Source organism: Falco biarmicus, chromosome 6 (genome assembly GCF_023638135.1).
Source record: "Falco biarmicus isolate bFalBia1 chromosome 6, bFalBia1.pri, whole genome shotgun sequence".
Taxonomy (NCBI): domain Eukaryota; kingdom Metazoa; phylum Chordata; class Aves; order Falconiformes; family Falconidae; genus Falco; species Falco biarmicus.
Window position 1 is genome coordinate 34,042,474 of NC_079293.1, and position 18,543 is coordinate 34,061,016.

The 18,543-nt window shown below is 41.5% G+C and overlaps 1 protein-coding gene across 3 annotated transcripts; it reads right to left on the reverse strand.

Moving 5' to 3' along the window:
• Positions 1–895: 895 nt before the first annotated feature.
• MATN3 (matrilin 3) lies at positions 896–17,957 on the reverse strand. Of its 3 annotated transcripts, XM_056344331.1 has the most exons (8): positions 17,764–17,952; positions 15,230–15,799; positions 11,465–11,587; positions 10,944–11,066; positions 9,610–9,732; positions 7,653–7,775; positions 3,286–3,393; positions 896–1,417 (listed from the first exon to the last, which is right to left on the reverse strand). In XM_056344331.1, exons 1-8 carry the CDS (start codon positions 17,900–17,902, stop codon positions 1,362–1,364), a joined length of 1,365 nt encoding a protein of 454 aa, XP_056200306.1. In that variant the 5' UTR covers positions 17,903–17,952; the 3' UTR covers positions 896–1,361. The 3 variants fall into 3 exon arrangements, with proteins under 3 accessions (XP_056200306.1, XP_056200307.1, XP_056200308.1); XM_056344332.1 differs by lacking the exon at positions 11,465–11,587 and having other exon boundaries at positions 17,764–17,957; XM_056344333.1 differs by lacking the exon at positions 9,610–9,732 and having other exon boundaries at positions 17,764–17,957.
• Positions 17,958–18,543: the final 586 nt, after the last annotated feature.

Below are 18,543 nucleotides of genomic sequence, written 5' to 3' on the forward strand. Positions count from 1 at the left end.
GTGCGGTCACATCACAAAATATCAACCATAGACCAATCCAGCAGTCTTGGAGAGTTTATAGTCACATTTTTAGCCCTTGATGAAGCTGTGTCCCATGTTCAACTGTGCTAGCTAGTGTTATATTATAACTTAACATTACTATATAGACATACCTAAAGTCTCACTCGCATGTGCAATGAACATGATAACTGAACTTCTGCCCACCAATTTTCCTTGCAATTGTTGGTATCAAATACATGCAGGGCATGAAGCAAGCACAGGTGGTGTTATAATATGTCCTCAGCATACTAGCTACTGATAGAATACTTTGTGTAATTAAATTGCAAAGCTTTACAAATACGTTGGATTTTTCAATTCTAAATAAATAAATAAATAAATAAATCATAGTTTTGACTCCATCTTCAAATTTATCTAAATACAGTTTCTAAAACATTTGGCTGATTATAAATGCCAAGTGTGCAAAATGAGTGGATTCCTTCAATAATTAAATGTTTGAATTGTTAGCTTTTGTGTTTATCCTACAAGTCCAACTGACATAAGTAGTCTCAGTAAAGTCTGTGGTATGACAGCAGGAATGACTGACTAATCACATAAGGAAATCTTGCAAGATAAAAACCTTAAACTGGAGGACATCTTTCATCCTTTGGAGTATTAAACAACATTATTAATACTTGAAATTACTATCAAACCTTTTATTTATATTAACAAGGACTTCTAGGTTTTAAAATCAAACGGTTCTTTTTCCAAGTATGTGACTTGGGGGTAGTATCCTGTTTATTTCTGTGGATTTCCTCCATTTTTGCCTCCTTTATCTCTGAGGTTTTGTTTCCTTGTTTTCATTAAACTTTTTTTCATAACACATATTCCTGAAGTTGTATAGAATAAAACTTCCAACATCAGTGTGCATATCATACTTTATTTTATTGAAACAAGTTAGAAGACCCCAATTTACTTTCTCATTAATGGACAGAAGATATGGTCACATTTTTAGTCTGCCTTGCCATTTCACCGTTTTATATAATGTGATATACTGTGTCTATTCATTTTTTCTGTACTTACTTTTAAATAAGAGAATAAAAATGCAGTTACTGCAGAAAAGCAGTACCTGCTGTACTACTTGTAGTACAAAAGTGAAGCCACAGCAGGTATAGGTAGCCTTATGGTTATAAAGTGACTGTACATGAAAATCCTCAGGGTCACTATATTTTCAAGACTGTGGTCTTCCTGGAGTCTTCCTGGCATTTGCCAATAGTAACAAACCAACTGCTGTTTTGTAAGCTGTGCAACAAAATAAAGCTTGCTGAATGCAGTAAAAAGGATTGATTCTGAAAGATTATTTTAAAACTAAGTAGAATGATAGCTCAGACAACCTGCTGTCTGCCTTGATATGCCTGCAGCTTCTCAGACACTTCATCTAGTGGTCAGTTGTTAAGGGCAATAAGATAGATGGCTATAAGGTTTGTTTTATTCACAATCTTTCCCATTGCTGCATTTTCAACAAACAATCTCTCTTCTAGATGAGGTCAATACATGCTTGAACCAGAGGTTGCAAAACATGTTAGAGATCTGTCAAGGTCTGGCAACTTCCAAAATGGTCTCAACAACTTTAATTTCTTGGAAGTTGGACCAAGTGACACTCAGGGCTCAGGAGCAGCACAGGTCATTGTCTCTTCCTTCTTTTTCCAGGTTGCCTTGAAAGGATGCTAGGGATACAAATTGCCCACCAAAGAACAACTTTGAAAGAAAGCCTCAGTTCTTTGTAACAAAGTATATTCCTAACTTGAAACCACTGCATTTTCTGGCTTAACATTAGCTCTCTGGGGCAGAAAGACTGATCTCTGAAGGACATGCTATTATTGAGACGTCATTACAGGTTTAATTATCTCGGTGTTCAGTTTTAACTACTTAGATTCCCTGGAATTATATATTATAATCCAAGGAAAATCAGTCTTCCCTTCACCTTTCCCAGGCAGATAAACTGAACTCCAAGGACAATACAGGAAGAGGGATTCGCAATTAGAGCTTACAAAAATCACTTTGTATTTATACAAGAACTGTGAAAGTCTTGTGCCCTTGGCAGAAATTTTCATTTGACTTTCAGAAGCTTTGGGAAACTGAAAAAATCATTTATCTGTATAAATGACAAGTTCATGTTTAAAACTCTACTAGTTTTCTCTCCTCCTTTGATTAATCCTAAATACCCCACTCTTCCTTGATTTTGAAGCCCCAGGGGTCAGGATGAAAACCACAGTGCTCCTCTAAATCAAATCCTATTTGAACAAGAGCACCTTTTACAGAAAAAAAAAAAGTATGCAGTCTCAAAAATTTCCACTGATGAAAATCTACCACAATCCTTGGTAAATTGTAACAGTGATCAACCACTGTAACTTCTAAAAATTGTGCCTTATGATGAATCACAGCTTGCCCAACTTTATCTTCCAGTTATTAGTTCCTGCTGTGCCATCTGAGGGCATTTATTCCAGCATTCAGGTTTGCTGGGGTACCACAGAGTTCACCACTTTCTCTTTTTTTTGGGGGGTGGGGGTATTTTTGTTGGTTTTTTGTTTTTTCTCTCCCACATGTTTGTGAAATGTCTAATCTGGGGGCTGACTACATTTCTTTTCACTGCCACAGGCGCCGCACTGCAGCAAATGAAGCCAGCAAATTCCAGCACAGCATAGCTGGCACCCACCAGCCTGCACTTCAGATACTGCGTGGACCCAAATCTTGCCTAGTGGCTTCAGCCTCAGCACCCTACCTTGCAGCTCTCCCATGCTTGTATACCCTGGCAGCTGGATATTCATACGCTAGCACATTTTCATGGAAAAGAAAGTGGTGGTTGAAAATTGCTTGTGACAGCACCTGCCTGTGGAGGGATGCAGAGGAATACCACAGCGAATGGGACTGTTGTTGCACTGCCTCTGAAGTTGTCTTGAAAATTTGGGGACATAAGAGGAGGGCTCAAAACTGAGCATTTGCTATTCAGTAAAAGTCATCTGGAAGAATTATGAATAGAGCAGTGCTTGATGTTCCACACAGCATATATAGTGTAGGCCATGTGGCATATGCATTTTATCTGCATCTTGATAATAAAGCCCCTCAGTGAAATGTGAAAACATAGTGGTATTTGCAACAACCAAGATTTTGCTCCGTAACATTTCTAAAATCACCACGAAAATGCTTTCTATTTTGAGCAATGTTCCTTCCCTAGCTTATATCAAAACAGCTGCCTCTAAAATAACAGTAAAGAGATGAATGTATAAGATCATGTAAGAAAAAGGATATATTTTGTGGACAGAGCTTCAAGGCGTGAAGTGACTGAGTCTTGCAGGGCAGCTATGGCTTCACACTTACAGGACTCTTCAGTTGTTACGAGACTGCTTGTTATGGCTCCTAAGAAAGAAAACAGCATTTAGAATATTTATGACTATTATCAAACACTTATATCCCAGGAAAATCCTTGATTTTTCAACAGGAGTTGAACTCATGCTGTGAGACTACAGCAAGCACCAGGGCAGCCAGGAAGGAGGGACAGCAGTGAACAGGGACCAGTGTGTAGCCAGAGACAAGTGTCATAGTTCAGAAATGGGACAGGCAAGAGAGAGCTTGACTCTAACCAAGGAGGAGGCAGAACAGGGCGTTCCTCGCCTGCCTACCTGGATCCTCCGCACTCATTAAATTTGACGATTATTGAGCAAAATATAAGAAGAGGTCTGAGTGCAGGGGCCAACCAGCCTCCCCCATCAACTCTAATTGCTGGAGAGAACCTTCCCTTCACCTGTTACCTGTCCCTCTCATCCAGAATATCTCCCATCCCAAAAGGTAGGGCACCCTGGGAAAGAGGAGGAGGGTGTTCAGGTGATGCAGACTGAACCTGTGGTCCAGGTCTTCATCTTGTGAGTAGTACTTTGACCATCAGACTATCCATACAGGAAGGCCACTGGCATCACTGTAAACAGAATCTATTCAATTAGATGTATTTAAGGCCATGACTAACTTGTTGGGCTTCTCTTCAGAAGAATGATAGAATCATAAAATGGTTTGTGTTGGGAGGGACCTTCAAAGATCATCTTGTCCAAAACCCCTGCCATGGGCAGGGACACCTTCCACTAGACCAGGCTGCTCAAAGCCCCATCCACCCTGGCCTTCAACACTTCCACAACTTCTCTGGGCAACCTGTTCCATTGTCTTGCCATCCTCACTGTGAAAAATTTATTCCTCATATCTAAATGTATCTAAATAGAATCTAAATTCTACTTATCTATACAAAATCAGGGTTGCTGTCCTGTCAAAGCTGGATTGTAATGACATTTGGGGTACCCATCACTTCCAATCACAGAACTTCTGAGAATGCATTAGTCCCAAGTTAAGCCTCCAGGAGTTTTGCAAGCCAAGCAGGAAGGCACATAGTGATTTTCGGGACATAAAACCAGCCAGTGTCAGAAGTTCATCTGTTTGCATCGGTTTCTGAGATGTGGGTGGAATTTAGATACCTAAGTCTCAGCCTGGGAAGAAATTAGAAGAATTTAATTTACCACTTGGTAAATAACACAAAAATGAAAGCAGGAACACATGTATTAATTTTAAATATGAAGCAATAGAGGTTCAGCTAAATCATCAATGTGTATCACCCCACAAGTATTCTTCACCTGTAACACTGGCAATATGCATACATAGGGATTATAATTTTTTATTCAAGAGGTGTGAACATGAGTCCATCCCAATGTCACACGAATATGGATGGAGGGAATAACAATATGCAAATAGGCCCAAACGAATTTAAAATGTAGTAGAAAGGTACAGCAATATATTAATGGAGGTGCTGGTTAGTATGACAGAGAAGTCATCAATCTCAAACATCGCCATACTCCACAGTGGTTCCATTGGATCTGTTCCTAGGGCTTGCCCTCAGTCTTCCAGACTCACAGGGGACCAGCCTCAGCTGTTCCTAAAAATTCCTTTTTTTCCATAATCTACCACAAAACCAGGGATGATCACAAAGGGCTCAGAAAGATCATAATTTCATTGTGGTATAATAACATCAGGCATCAGCTGATGGTTCTGAGTTCTCAGCTACATGAAAGGCAATTTAATCTCACCTACTAGAAAGTAAGAGTTATGGCAAGCTGTACCACTTGTTGCAGGCCAAGAACAAACATATCAACAAGTTTTCTAGAGGTATTACTTGTATGTAATACCTGTCTCTTTGTACATGTTTTTTTACATTGCTTGCAAAGGTGTTGACTGCAGATTATTCAATTATTTTTTCCATAGATATATAAACACATAGCTAATGAATGCCAACAAATTATGTGAGCATTGTAACAGAAAAACAATAGAAATATTATACCTGGATACAAATTTTCTTTTTTTTCTGAATTGTTTTGGTTTCTTTTTTTGTTTATCAATCATGCCATTGATATATCCATATTACAGGGAAACTGCAAAAACTATGAACAGATTCAGTTCTAGCAGTGCAGAAATTTGTTTGTCTTACAGCCAATGTTGAAACTGGTGTCTCCTTGATTCCACTGAGCCTGTATTTGTTCAGCTCCCTCCTTTGGAACATTCCACCAGCTTTATGGTCAACGTAGAAAAAAGAGCTGTTCAAAAGTCAGCTGGAGGAAGGCCAGTTCAAAATATCACACCAACACAGTTGGTTTCCAACCAACTGCCAGTTAATTTTTTATGTTTGCATTTAAATTCTCCAATGACAGATACAGATCCTCCTTGGATTATGACTATTTTAACAAAATTACTTTTCCAACCAGCTTTGGCAACTTCCCAAGTGTACCCTGAAGTTTTCTAGTCCTTCTGTGAAATCTAGAGTCTTCCAGTATCTGATATTCAAAATCCTGGACACTCACGTTGCCACTGGGATGCCCAACAATTCATACAAAACATGCTAGAGCTGTGTTTTTGCACTGCATTTATATTTATGTCCAGACCTACAAAAAAATTACTATTTTTGCTGATGGTGTTTGGCTATATCCACCAGTTTCATAACTTTGCTCTTACACAGGGTCCTTAGCCACTTGATGAAATGGCAAATTATTCCTGCTCTGAATCAGAGATAGGATTACGTACCTCTTGAGGTCCCTTCCAACCCAATTTTACTTTGATTCTACATCAAATGGTGCAGAGGTTCTGCCAAGAGTTGATGCCATTATTGCCCATCTGAAGGCGAGTCAGCTGGTGAGCTCACATCTGCCCCACTCAGCTTGGAGGAGCGGACAAGAACATATGGTTTAGCATTGCTGTGGTTCTTCTAGCACCAGTTCTGTTCCCCTCTGGCTCCCCACCATCCTCCAAGTGGTGGTACACAATTAAGTCCCATGCTCTGGAGACATATGCCCCAGAACCCTGTCTTGCTAATCCTCCCAATTACTCCCATTTGATAAAGAAATGCAGATTATAACAGATTTTTTTTTTTTTTAAAACCAGTGAAGCCCTTAAATGTGTCATGATAAGTAAGAGTCAACTGCAGTTTTAAATACAGTAACTGCTATAATTAAACAAGAAGGACCAAAATAGCTCAAAATGTAGTGGAAACAGGAAGGAAAGAATGGAAAAGGATGATATTTACAGGGAGTCTGTGAGCTGATGGAATGTTTCTCAAACAGATTAAAAGGATTTAACATATTAAAGAGAGGCACTTCATTAAATAAATTCAGTAAAAAACACAATAAATTATTACTTGAGCATGTTTTCTCATCTGGATTTAAGGTGAAGCCTTCATAGCAGTCACAGGTGTATGACCCACCATTACTCACACAGACCTGCTCACAGCCAGGGGCTCCTGGTGCAAACACATCAGTTCCTACAGAACGCATTTTGGAGACACAGTTACCCGAAAAAAAGGTAACTTTTTTTTAATGCTTCCCAACAGCAATGCTTTTCCATGCTGGGAGCCTCTCTTATGTGAATTTTTCCAGGAACTACTGAGATGTGTAACTGGTCTTGCCTTGGAGCAGCAAGACAAACTAATTGCCTTACTGGGGTCTCCCTCAGTCCGTACTTTGTACAGTCTGTGCTCACTCTGACTGCAGCTGCCTGACCTCACCAGCCGTGAGGTTCCAGACCACCTCCAAACGTATGCTAGGAAAAGTTTCCAGTACACAATAGCTTTACAGTTTGGAGGCCGGGAAAGAAAGAAACACTTCTAAAATTATTACATTTTCACTATAACGCAAAGTCAATGGGAAGCTAAAGAAGCAAACAGCAATATGAAATTCAGCCCGAGGGGAGGACATCACCTCAAACTGTCTCCTGCATGGTAGTATGCAGATTCCACAGTATTGCAAAGTGTGTGACTAGCCCCAGCTCTTCTCTCTTCAATTATTTCTCAGTTTGGGTTTGCTGAATATTGCATGATTTTTTAAAATGCAGTGAAGGCCTTAGTTATTACATAATAAAGAAAGACCAAATGGTAAGCAGTTACTAGCATTGTTGCATATAAAGTGCTTTGTATCTCTGAATGTTGCTCGAAGTGGAAAAGGCAGAGTGGCATAGAACTGTCTTGTAACACTTGCACACATGTGAAAGTTTCTCAAAGAGATCTAAATAAATTAACCTGCTAATGAGAGCTATTTCAATACATGTATTTAGCTGGGGAGGGTGTGGGGGAACAGGGAACAGCAAGCTGCTCTTACTTGAGCAAGTCTTCTTGTCTGGATTCAGGGTGTAGCCTTGGTAGCAGTCACAGGTATAGAACAGATCATCTCTCATGCAGACCTGCTCGCAGTCATGCCTTCCAGGTGCACACATATCGACAGCTGAGGAAGGCATTTGAGAAGAGAAGAATATTAATCAATACCCAAACTTCAGCCTTTTTAGTTGGTGTTGGCAATTTCCACTTGCAAACATATCTTCATTTGGATTCAAACCAGGATGTTTTTATTGCATGTCAGCATGCTATTAGCTATAGTAGGGTATACACAGTCCGCTGTAGTGTGGCTATCAACATCACAAAAATAATACAATTTTTGGAATACTGGTAACACTTTTTTTGCAGTTGTAACAGATTGCAAAAGGAACTGAACTAGCAGTGGCCCAGTTACAAATGAATTATCCAAAGGAATATCAGAGAATAAATAACTGGATTTTAAGAGACTATTTGGCCTTATTTCAGCTGTAATTGAGTTGGATAAGACACTGTTTTATGGAATGAAAAGACCATAAACAGAAGAGTATAAATGGCTGCTAAAAAAAAAGAGAGATGTGGCACCTGCTGCCGGTTACAAAGTGAGGTGTGAAGTTGATGTTTTCTGCCAAATTTAACACATCACCTCTGAAAGGACAAGCTGAGAAGGAGTTCCTATGTTTGGATATCTTTGCAGGAAGGGAAGGGAAGGGAGGAAGAAAGGGGAGGGGAGGGGAGGGGAGGGGAGGGGAGGGGAGGGGAGGGGAGGGGAGGGGAGGGGAGGGGAGGGGAGGGGAGGGGAGGGGAGGACCCCCTCTTGGACCTAGATGATTTTTATTAAATCACAAAGACCTGGATGGCTGAGAACTCATTACCAGCATACTGCAAAATGAGATTCAAAAGGAAAAATAAGCAAGCATATTGGGGAAATAATCTGGAATTTGACTATGCAGGGGGAGAATCAGTGTTATGAAAGGAGGTTTAGAATTGGACGCCCAAAGGAAGATGCCTAGCTGTATTCACATTGCCTCACAGATATTTATGGTCTTTATATAATGCCAGGTAAAAGTCCATTTTAGGAACTATATTTACAAAATCAGCTCCTAAACTAGGCAAGAAGAAATACTGAGGCCCTCTAGCTTCACTTCTTCGAGATGCGAGACCTGTAACTTAGTTGGAGAGATTTGCCTAGGAACTCCTGGAATTGAAAGCCTTGGTTCAGCACTTTGTCACACAAAATGTAGTAAGGAAAGGGATTATGAAGGAAGTGGAAAAAAGGATTTTACATAACTAAGTCATTAATGAGACAACCAAAGAGATGAACAGTGAAGTTCAAATCCCAATCAAGGAAAATTAATATAGAATACATATTAATTTGTAGGTACTATACTTACACATACATGTTTAACTACCAACTAAATCTACACTCCTATCCTCTCAGACATCAGCACTGGGGAATAACACTTCCCTTCACCCCCTAGAGCTCTAAGGCTGGAGTATTTTTTAAGATTCAAACACACCCACCAGAGTGATCATACTCATGATGATACAGACTGTAATCTCTCTCCCAGCACAGTCCTTGCTCTTCTTCATCTTTCCCTTGTGCTGCTTGACTGAAGAGTTTTCTGACACAGGTAGTACCCACCACATCTTCCCAGCAAATATATTATCCTTCTCTCTCAGGTGGATATGGCAATTCATGCTTCATGGATGTGAAAATACTGTGAAGTCCTCAGGGAAATGCCATATGGTATTTTAATTATACCAATTACAAGCTTCACACAACTGAAGAAAGCCATGGATCTCAAATTATTACAGGACATAGGAAAAAATAAAAGTTGTACTGTGTTTTCAGGAGTAGTACAGAAATTCTTGGACAGCTTATCAGAAAAATAACATAAATTAACCTGATTTTTAAAACCTACTTGCTTGTAGCTGAACACCGTATTTCCTTAATCAGGTCTTACCTGAGCAAGTCTTCTTATCTGGATTCAGAGTGTATCCTTCATAGCAGTTACAGCTGTAGGATCCACCATTACTCAGACAGACTTGTGCACAATCGTGCCTTCCAGGTGCGCATATGTCCGTGGCTGTGGTGAACCACATTTTGAAAAAGAAACCAATTAATGCCTCCAAGACAGTCAAATGTTTAAAATGCTTCAACATTTATAATTACATTTTAATTAGGATTCAACCGGTGCCCTACTGTATCATATTATGCTGCAGACAACTGAATTCAGTTACTAATTATTTAATGGAGGAGGCAGATACTGGGACTGCAAGACATTACTATGCCACATCTCACGTAATTCTGATTTTCATCAGCAATTCTAACAGTCCTGAATATCCCCAGGAGGACTGAAGCTAAAACACCATACTGAAATGAGCCATAACCCACCACGTGTCAAGGCAGAGTTGTTTCTTGCAATATTAGCAGTACCTATGGTGAATTCAAATTTAAATTCATATTTTCATCCATGAGCTGAAGACAGGCACAAAAAGCCAGACATGATATCTAGAAATGCTATTAAATGGCAAAGAGATATAAAGCCTAGTGAGAAAAAACCCAACAAACAAACAAGCAGGAGCACTGGAATGTTATGTTCTCTCTTCAGAAATGAGTAGAAACTTCAGTGAGAAGAATGTTTATGTGCTCTCAGAGGGAGGGATGCACTTACCAGTTATAAAATAGCTACCCTAAGGTTGGTGCTGCTCAAAACTTCCCATTTAAAGAAATAACTCCAGAGAAGTATTTGGGGGGAAAAGTGTTTATAGTAGGCTCACTTTTCAGGATGCCAGTGCAAGGAATAGGAAAGAAAGAAGCTGCTGCCAGTGTAAGACCGGGGTCGCTATATAGCACAGCCCTGCACAACTTCGGAAGCAGAAGCAGTAAGCTGCAAAACGCCCTGCATTTCAACAGAAGAGATGGAGACCACGTGGAATAATCATCGGGTTTTAAGATCTCTATGGACTAGTGCCACCACTCTCCAGTGGAGATACAGTGCTGGTGGGCATCTCCAAAATAGGTTCATCCTCCCCCAGGGACTAAGTGATTTATGAAGTATAGTGAGGACCACAAAATGGTTAGGTAAGTGCCAAACTGCAGTTTTTTAATCAACACATTTAAAGAAAAATGTAATTTTATTGTTATTGGAACCAAGTGGAAAGGCTACAGGTAAATTCTATTTTAAGAGTTGATGTCTGTAAGTGATTTTTCAACTAGAAATAATGAGGGTAACTCACAGAAAACATGTCCATGTCTCCATGAGTTTCATATATTAAAGTAGCCTTTAGTTCTTACCTGAGCAAGTCTTCTTATCTGGATTCAGGGTGTAGCCTTCATAGCATTCACAGACATAGGATGTGTTGTTACTCACGCAGATCTGATCACACTCATGCCTTCCAGGTGCACACATGTCCACAGCTGCAAGATGCATGTTAGAGAAACAACTCATTATTAATAAAAAGTAGTTTGGGATGGAGTGCATATTTACATTTTTAAATGTATTTCTATTTGGAATCAGCTCAGAAATGGCAATAGTAACTGAAGGCATTAGAATAAGTGGTAGGAGAAAATGTCTATACAGTGTCTAGATCTGAAGACTTTGTTTTGGCATCTGGCCCTAATGAAGGATGGTGATGGAAACAAACTACTTCTCACCAGTACTTGCAGCAGACTGTGATTTATTATTGGAGTTATTATTGAAGAAGATACAGATGTTCACTGTTTCAACAGAAGTACACAAGTAGCTTCTCAGATCCAGTTATGGTATTAAAAAGTGATTTTTTTCTAGCTGAACACATTTACCAAAGGAGTAATACCTGAGCAGGTTCTCTTATCTGGATTCAGAGTGTAGCCTTCATAGCAATCACAAAGGTAGGTTCTGCCGTTACTCACACAGACCTGCTCGCAGTCGTGGGTCCCAAGTGCACACACATTCACAGCTAAAAAGGGCATTTACAGCAAGGGTATTTCAGTCATCCCAAAGGAAAGAAAAAGTAATTAATAATTTATGCTTACAAAAGTACATCTTGCACTGTTTGCTGGATCAGTAGTAGTAAATGTCACTGCTATGTCACTCACAGAAGGTTACAGGCAGCTTTTGCACCATTCTGTAGCCAGAAGAAAGAAGTCATAAATGACACCGGAACAACTACAGTGAAATAATTCACCACCTGAGGTGGCAGAAAGACAAGATGAATTGAAAAGTGTGCAAGGGAAAGATTGTAAGCATTTAGTAACATTACACTGGAGACAAGAACTTGGCAATGAAAATGACCTTCTGGCTTTTTGTATCCAGTCCCTTTCTATCACAGACAACCAGTTGAAATAATCTCAAAATCTGTCAGTCACATTCTCTGGCAGTTTACTAACTTCTGCTCACTGGCATACAATTTATGGATTCCTGCTGCACTGTAAAAAAACCTCCCATATAAACTGAAAAGCAACAGACGCAAAATGAAATTAAATAAAATAAACCAAACCAAACCAAAATAAAATAAAATCAAAGTGCAACAGAAACAGCGTCAAGACCAGGAGGAAGAGAAAAATTACTCAGAGGCACTGGGATAACACACTGCCTTCTCAGGGATGAAAAGAGTATCTGTGTAACTATGGTCCAGATGTATCAGCCAGCAAAGAAACCCATCACTGCAAGATGAGTATGTGAGCACTGCAGCTGCCTTGATCTATTGGATTTAAAAAGTCAAGACCAAGAGAGGATATGGAGGAAGTTCCTACAGTGGGGTGGCTTTACAGACACATGAACTGCCTAATGGAAGGACAGTACAGAAATAATGTCCAAACCTCAGAGAACTGAGAAGCTGAAAACGTAAACTACAAATTGAGATTCAATTTTCAGGGACCGACTAATGCCTGAGCAAACAGTAAGGCTAGCTCATCAGACTGAGAAAACAGAAAACAGTGATAGGAAAAGCAGCATGATGGATGGCAGCTGACAGAAGTGTGTTGTGGTGACAGGGCAAATAAAATGACTGTTGTAATGCTGGGCTGTCTCTGAAATGCACTATATGTGCTGACAGTGTCTCCCTTCACATATGGTCTAACTACATAACTAATTAACTTCCGACCAATTTTTCTCAAGTTTATTTAGCTTTGGATATGCTGCTTCTCTGGTTACCTCAAGATGCCCACTTCTCTCCACAGACTGTAAAGATACTCAATGAAGCTTAGATGATTTTTGGATGACTAAATTTAGATGAAGGAGAAAAGGGAAGGGGAGAGGGAATGAGGAAGAAAAAATGGTAGAGGAAAAAAGTGAGAAGGGGGAAAAGAAGAGGGAAAGGAAGGAAAGAAAGAAGGAGAAAATTAAAGGGAAAAGGAGAAAAATGAGAAGACAAGTCTGATATTACCTAAGATTTTACTTAGATGAGTAGTCACAATATGGATATGAAGTACCGGTAAAATCAAACTCCAAAGCAATAGTGGTGAGGTAAGAAATGAGAAGCAAGAGTGCTTGAATCTTCTCATGTATTTCTGAATGCAAGGCAACATTTCTCATTTTCTAAAACATGGGAGATTTAAATGTCCTCTAATAAGGTTGACAGAAAGGATGTCTTTTCTTTCCATTGGCAAAAACAAATCTCAAACTAAGGGAGTGTCTTTTCATTCTGCTGCACCCTTGGGAATAAGACAGAGAATACACCTCCATGGCTTATGAACAAAATCTGTGGGTGATATTTTCAAGCATAAGTGAGAAGCTCAAGACTCAAATGGTCAGATTTTTGTGGTAGGAAAGTCAGCCCTCCACCAACTTGGACACCAATCCAAGGCTAAGATTTTCCATCTCCAGGATGGTCTCATGTTGAATGATGCCCTCAATGCATCAAGAACTTGATCTTAGCCAACTATTTTGCCCCTGAACATTAGTATTCCTGTTTTCAGTTCACCCTACAAACACAGTTATTTGCCTTGGCCCAAAAAGAATCCTAATTGTTACTGGTGAGTCTAGATTTCTAACCAAAAAGCTGTAAAAGACCCAGTTTACCCACACTGTCTTACAAGACCCTTTTAGACTAATTTGGTTTGTAGGAACCTTTTTAAAAACCATTCCTTGTACCATGTTCTTGTTCCCACAGATTTCATAAATTCATAAACACCACAGATTCAGGCTAATTGCATGCAGGCAACTCGGAGTTACACTGGAAGTGTGTATACGTGAGCTCTTTTTTGGTTTATCCTCCAGCTTAGCAGGGTCGTAATTTCTATGATTCAGCACAATAAACAGTAGGGTTACTCTTATGAACAAGAGATTTTTCTTTGGTGCTATGAAAGGGCTTGCTTTGGTGAGAACATAGGTGGAAAATCCGTGCTGTGTTCACAGCAAACATACCAGTCCAGCTAGGTGGGCACTTGTACCCACCACCAGGTACCAGAGAGAGGATCTGGTCGCATCAGCAACACATCGTGATGTCAAGCCAAACCTCAAGGCATTTCCTGTGTTAATTACTGGGCAAAGTGTCCTGTTTGCAGATAGTCCTACACATTTATTTCATACCTAGAAAAAGAGGTCTATTCACTTTAAACATATTCAACAGTTATTATGGTAATTTTTACTAAGGCCGTGAAGTAACAAAGTAACACGTTGCCAACCAAGTTCCCAAGGCAATGGCTGTTATTTTAATTCTCTTACAATGTTCTTTACACCTGATTTTACCCATTATTTGCTGGAGATTTATTTTACAAGTAATTTCCTTAGAATCTTACTAGAAAAATCTACTTCAAGCTTTTTGATTGTCAAAAAGTTGTCATCTAATTTTTGTGGGTAGGCCTGTGTCATAGCTATCTATAGGCAGCTCTAAATACTCCAGATACATGAAGTTTTTTCCTCTAAATGACAGTAACAACCCATGCTGGCCTAGCATCATTAGTGGAGTTCTAGCCCAAAACGAATATACATCCAGCATTTTTCCAAGACCAGCCCCGAAAGACAAGCTAATTCAACCCATCCCACAGTTCCCTGTCTAAACCAAGTTGCAAGGAAAAAGAAAAGTGTGAGTCTGGCACACTGAAAAAGCCCAGCAGTGCCTGCAGAGTGAAAACCCATCCCGAGATGACCTGCTGTTATGCTTGGGCACTTCATCCTGCACCAAATTTCTCAAGCTAGCGTAGTGGTTCACCTGCCACACTGGTTTTCCTACTCTGAATCTACAAGGAGCCCTTCAGCGCCACACTTCCACCCTCCTTGCCTCCCAGTGAGATGGGAAAAAAATGAGCAGACTGCACATCTCCGGTGTACACTCTCAGTAAGTCAGTAAATATACGCCGCCGACTCCCAGCCAGACTGCCATGCTTTCTCTTGCACTGAATCAGACCAACTGCAGAAGGAGGTCCACTGAAATCAGGTCTGTTACCTGCATGGTAAGGTCGCTATTCAAAATGGAAGGTCATTACTTGGCCTCCACTGAATAAAAGGGTTGCTTGTTTGCACAACCGACGGCAAAGGAAATATTGAGATGTGGTACATAACACTTCTGAAAAAGAAAAACTTCTTTCTTAGGGAGTGGAACCACAGTAGGAGCCAAAAGGAGCCAAATTACACTACTGTCTTGAACTGACCACCTTACCACAGAAAGTCTCTCTGAATTTGGATGTCAGCTTTTCAATCACACCATAGGTCTCCACATAGAAGACGTGTTCATCCAGTGGTTCGCTGGCCATTACCCTCAGGGACTGCATGTCTGCCCGGTCTACCCCAACGGCATAGATCTCAATGCCAGCTGTCCGGGCGCTTGCTGCCACATCTTGAACCTGGTCTTGCGGCCGTCCGTCTGTCACAACAATGACCACCTTGGGGATATTGAAGGTTGCTGGCCGGGTGCCCATTTCCTCAGTAAAGACTTCATCCATGGCAGTTTGGATGGCAAGGCCGGTCATTGTGCCAGCAGACAGGGGCTTGATGTGAGATATCGCCTCCTTCATAGATGCTTTATCAAAGTAGGTCCGGAGGGGAAACTCTACCTTGACAGTGCTAGCATAATTCATGACTGCCACACGGGTTGTTCTTTCACCAACATCCAGAGTATCAATCATTTCTGACAAAAAGATTTTCACTTTCTCAAATTCTTCAGGTCGGACACTACGGGAACTGTCTATGATGAAGACAAGGTCCAGGGGCCGGTTCTTGCAGGCAGTGTCTGTCAAGAAGGAAGGAAAACATTTCAGTCATCTCCTACACAGGACTGCAGCTCTCCCCCTAAGGGCAATGACAGCTGTCGTGGCAAACTACTACCAGTTAAATGTTGGCACTCTTGATTCTTTAGAAAGAGACTTAAAATTGTAGGAGTAACACATTAGAAATTCTTAAATACTAATTTTGACAAGTAATAAATAATTGAACTTTTCTAAGCATTAACAGATAGATCCACATGTGAGCTCACAAAAATCTGTAACTATCCTTGAAAAAAAAGGTTGTAGTTTGCATGTAACAGCCAACACAGAAATGTAGCAATGATGTATAAATGTACTTCCTTTTTATTTTTGTAAAGATAAACCCTGAATTACATTTTTATAAGTTACAGAAATAAAATGGTAAAACAACTGGATAGATTACATAGTGAACAGATCCTAACTATTTTTTAGGATAGTAACAATGCTGATTAGGAATTGTTTCTTGTTTGTAATTCGCAATCCAAAGCGCACAACAAGAAGAAATAAAGGCCAACAGGAAAAAGATGCAAATGATGCTGTTATAAAGGCTTCTTACAGTAGGGAAAGCCTACTTTAGTAGAGAAAAGTAGAGCAGAGAGTACTTTAGAGTACTGCACAGTAGAGAAAAAAATGAACTTAATTATGAAGTAATTTTACATGTGAAAATGAGTATTTACACACATATTTCTAGCTTCCAAAATTCCTCACTGACATATGAATCTAGACAGAAACAGAAAAGCCATTGCTCAGATCAAAGAGAAGCATCACTTCTAGGAAGACAAAAAATAATCAATACAGCAATAGCAGGGAAGCTGAATCTTACACTCTCTGTCCTGGTACCTTGACCTGACATTGATGATACCATGTACTTGGTTTACACCATCAAGGCATGGATTTGTGTAGTTGGTTTATGAAAAACAAGACAAGCCAAAAGAAAGCTCTTGTATAGAAGAGACATTCTGGCTCAACAGTGCATTAAATAACAAAATATGAGGTGTTCATTTTGATTATGCTCCCCAAGAGGTGTTTTGGGAACCTGACACACCTCTCCTGGCTATCAAGTTCGCTTTTATTATTCCATTCCAATTGAAATAAAAAAAATATCCACAAATCTCTTAAAAGTAGAGGTGAAAACAGCACCTTTTTTTTTGTTTCAATGCGTTACTTTTTTTTTCTCTTGCGCAAGTGAAAAAACCAAATTGCATAGCTAGATCTTACTTCCATCAGGATACACAGTAGCAGAGTTGATTTTGCCTTTGAACAGAGTAACCCACCAGATGAATCTAGGACCCCATTCAGGTACATTACACATAATTCTACAGGCATCCCTTAACTCAGATTTTGCGAAAGGATTTAGAAGAATAGCTTTGTGCCCTTCGGGAAGTTGAGAAAACATGAAGAAATGTTTGCGTGTGCATGCGTAGCTTAAGGTATGAAAGACAAAACACACAAGTGTTTGTCCTCAAAAAAACCCCCCAAAAAACCCAAAAAACCCACACAACCAAATCCAGGATTTGTAAGCAGAACAATTCCCTTTTATAGATTAGGGAGAAAAAAAAAAAAACAACCACCCACCAACAAAACAAAACTTTTCAGCAACCTGATCCTTCTGTGCGTCTGAAAAGATGTTTCCAGAAAGGAACACACGTAGGGAAGTGATGCAAGTTTTAGAGATTAGCAAGGCCGGCTTTGCATAAAAAAAAGTAGCCGGTGCTCCTGCCTGGGAGCGGACGGACGGCGGAGCGCTGCCGCTGGAGCCGGACGCCCCCGGGGCACAGCCCTCCCGCAGCCGTCAGTGACAGCCGGCGGTGGGACACCCTGCGAGCAGAGCGGCAGGCGGCAGCGGCGCGGCCGGGCAGCGGCGAGCGAAGCGGGCAGGGAGCGAGGCGGCGGGCACGGCCCCTGGAAAGGCCGCCCGGGGGGCGCGCAGCCGGCCGCGGGTGTACGGTACCTGCCGCGGCGAGGCTCCCGGAGCGGCCGCCGGGCTGCAGGCGCGGGCGGTGCGGGGAGGCCCCCGCCGCGGGCAGCAGCAGCGGCGGCAGCAGCAGCAGCGCCCAGCAGCAGCCCCGGGTGCCGAGCGCCCGCCGCATGGTGCCGCCGCATGCCCCGCCGCCCACCCCACCGCCTTTAAAGCCGCCGGCCGCGCTCGGAGGCGGAGGGAGGGGGGTACGGGGGATGCCCGGGGTGGTATCGGCCCCCGCGCCGCCTCCCCGCGGGGGCTGGCGGCCCGCCCTCGCAGCCTGGCAAAGAGGGAAGGGCTGCAAGGGCTGGGGCTGAATTCGAGGAACTTGGGGCACAGTCAGACAGGGTTCCAGCGTGGAGGCAGGGGGAGTTGGAACAGAAACTCACCCTTTCTCCCTCCCCTGGAATGATTTGATCCACGTCTGGTACCTTTGCACTTCCAGTCTCAGGGCTTTATCTCCAGTGCAGTATTTGCAAAGAACGGGAGAAAAAGCTGGCACAAGCAGCTGCCTTCCGCGCTGCCAGAGCTCGCAGAGGGTGTTTTGCCTGGTGCCCACCACTGCAAATCCTGCCGGCTCCTATGGGAAGCTGCAGCAGGCTTTAAGGGCAAGCCCAGTGTAGAACACATATCCGCTACCATCTCCAGCACAGTGTTCTAGAAGACACCTTTGCCGAAGCTGCAGTTGGTGTGTTGGACTGCAGGCCCATCTTTTTTCCCCCTTCACCTCCGTAAGGGAAACATGAAGCCCAGATTTAGAACAGGAACCAC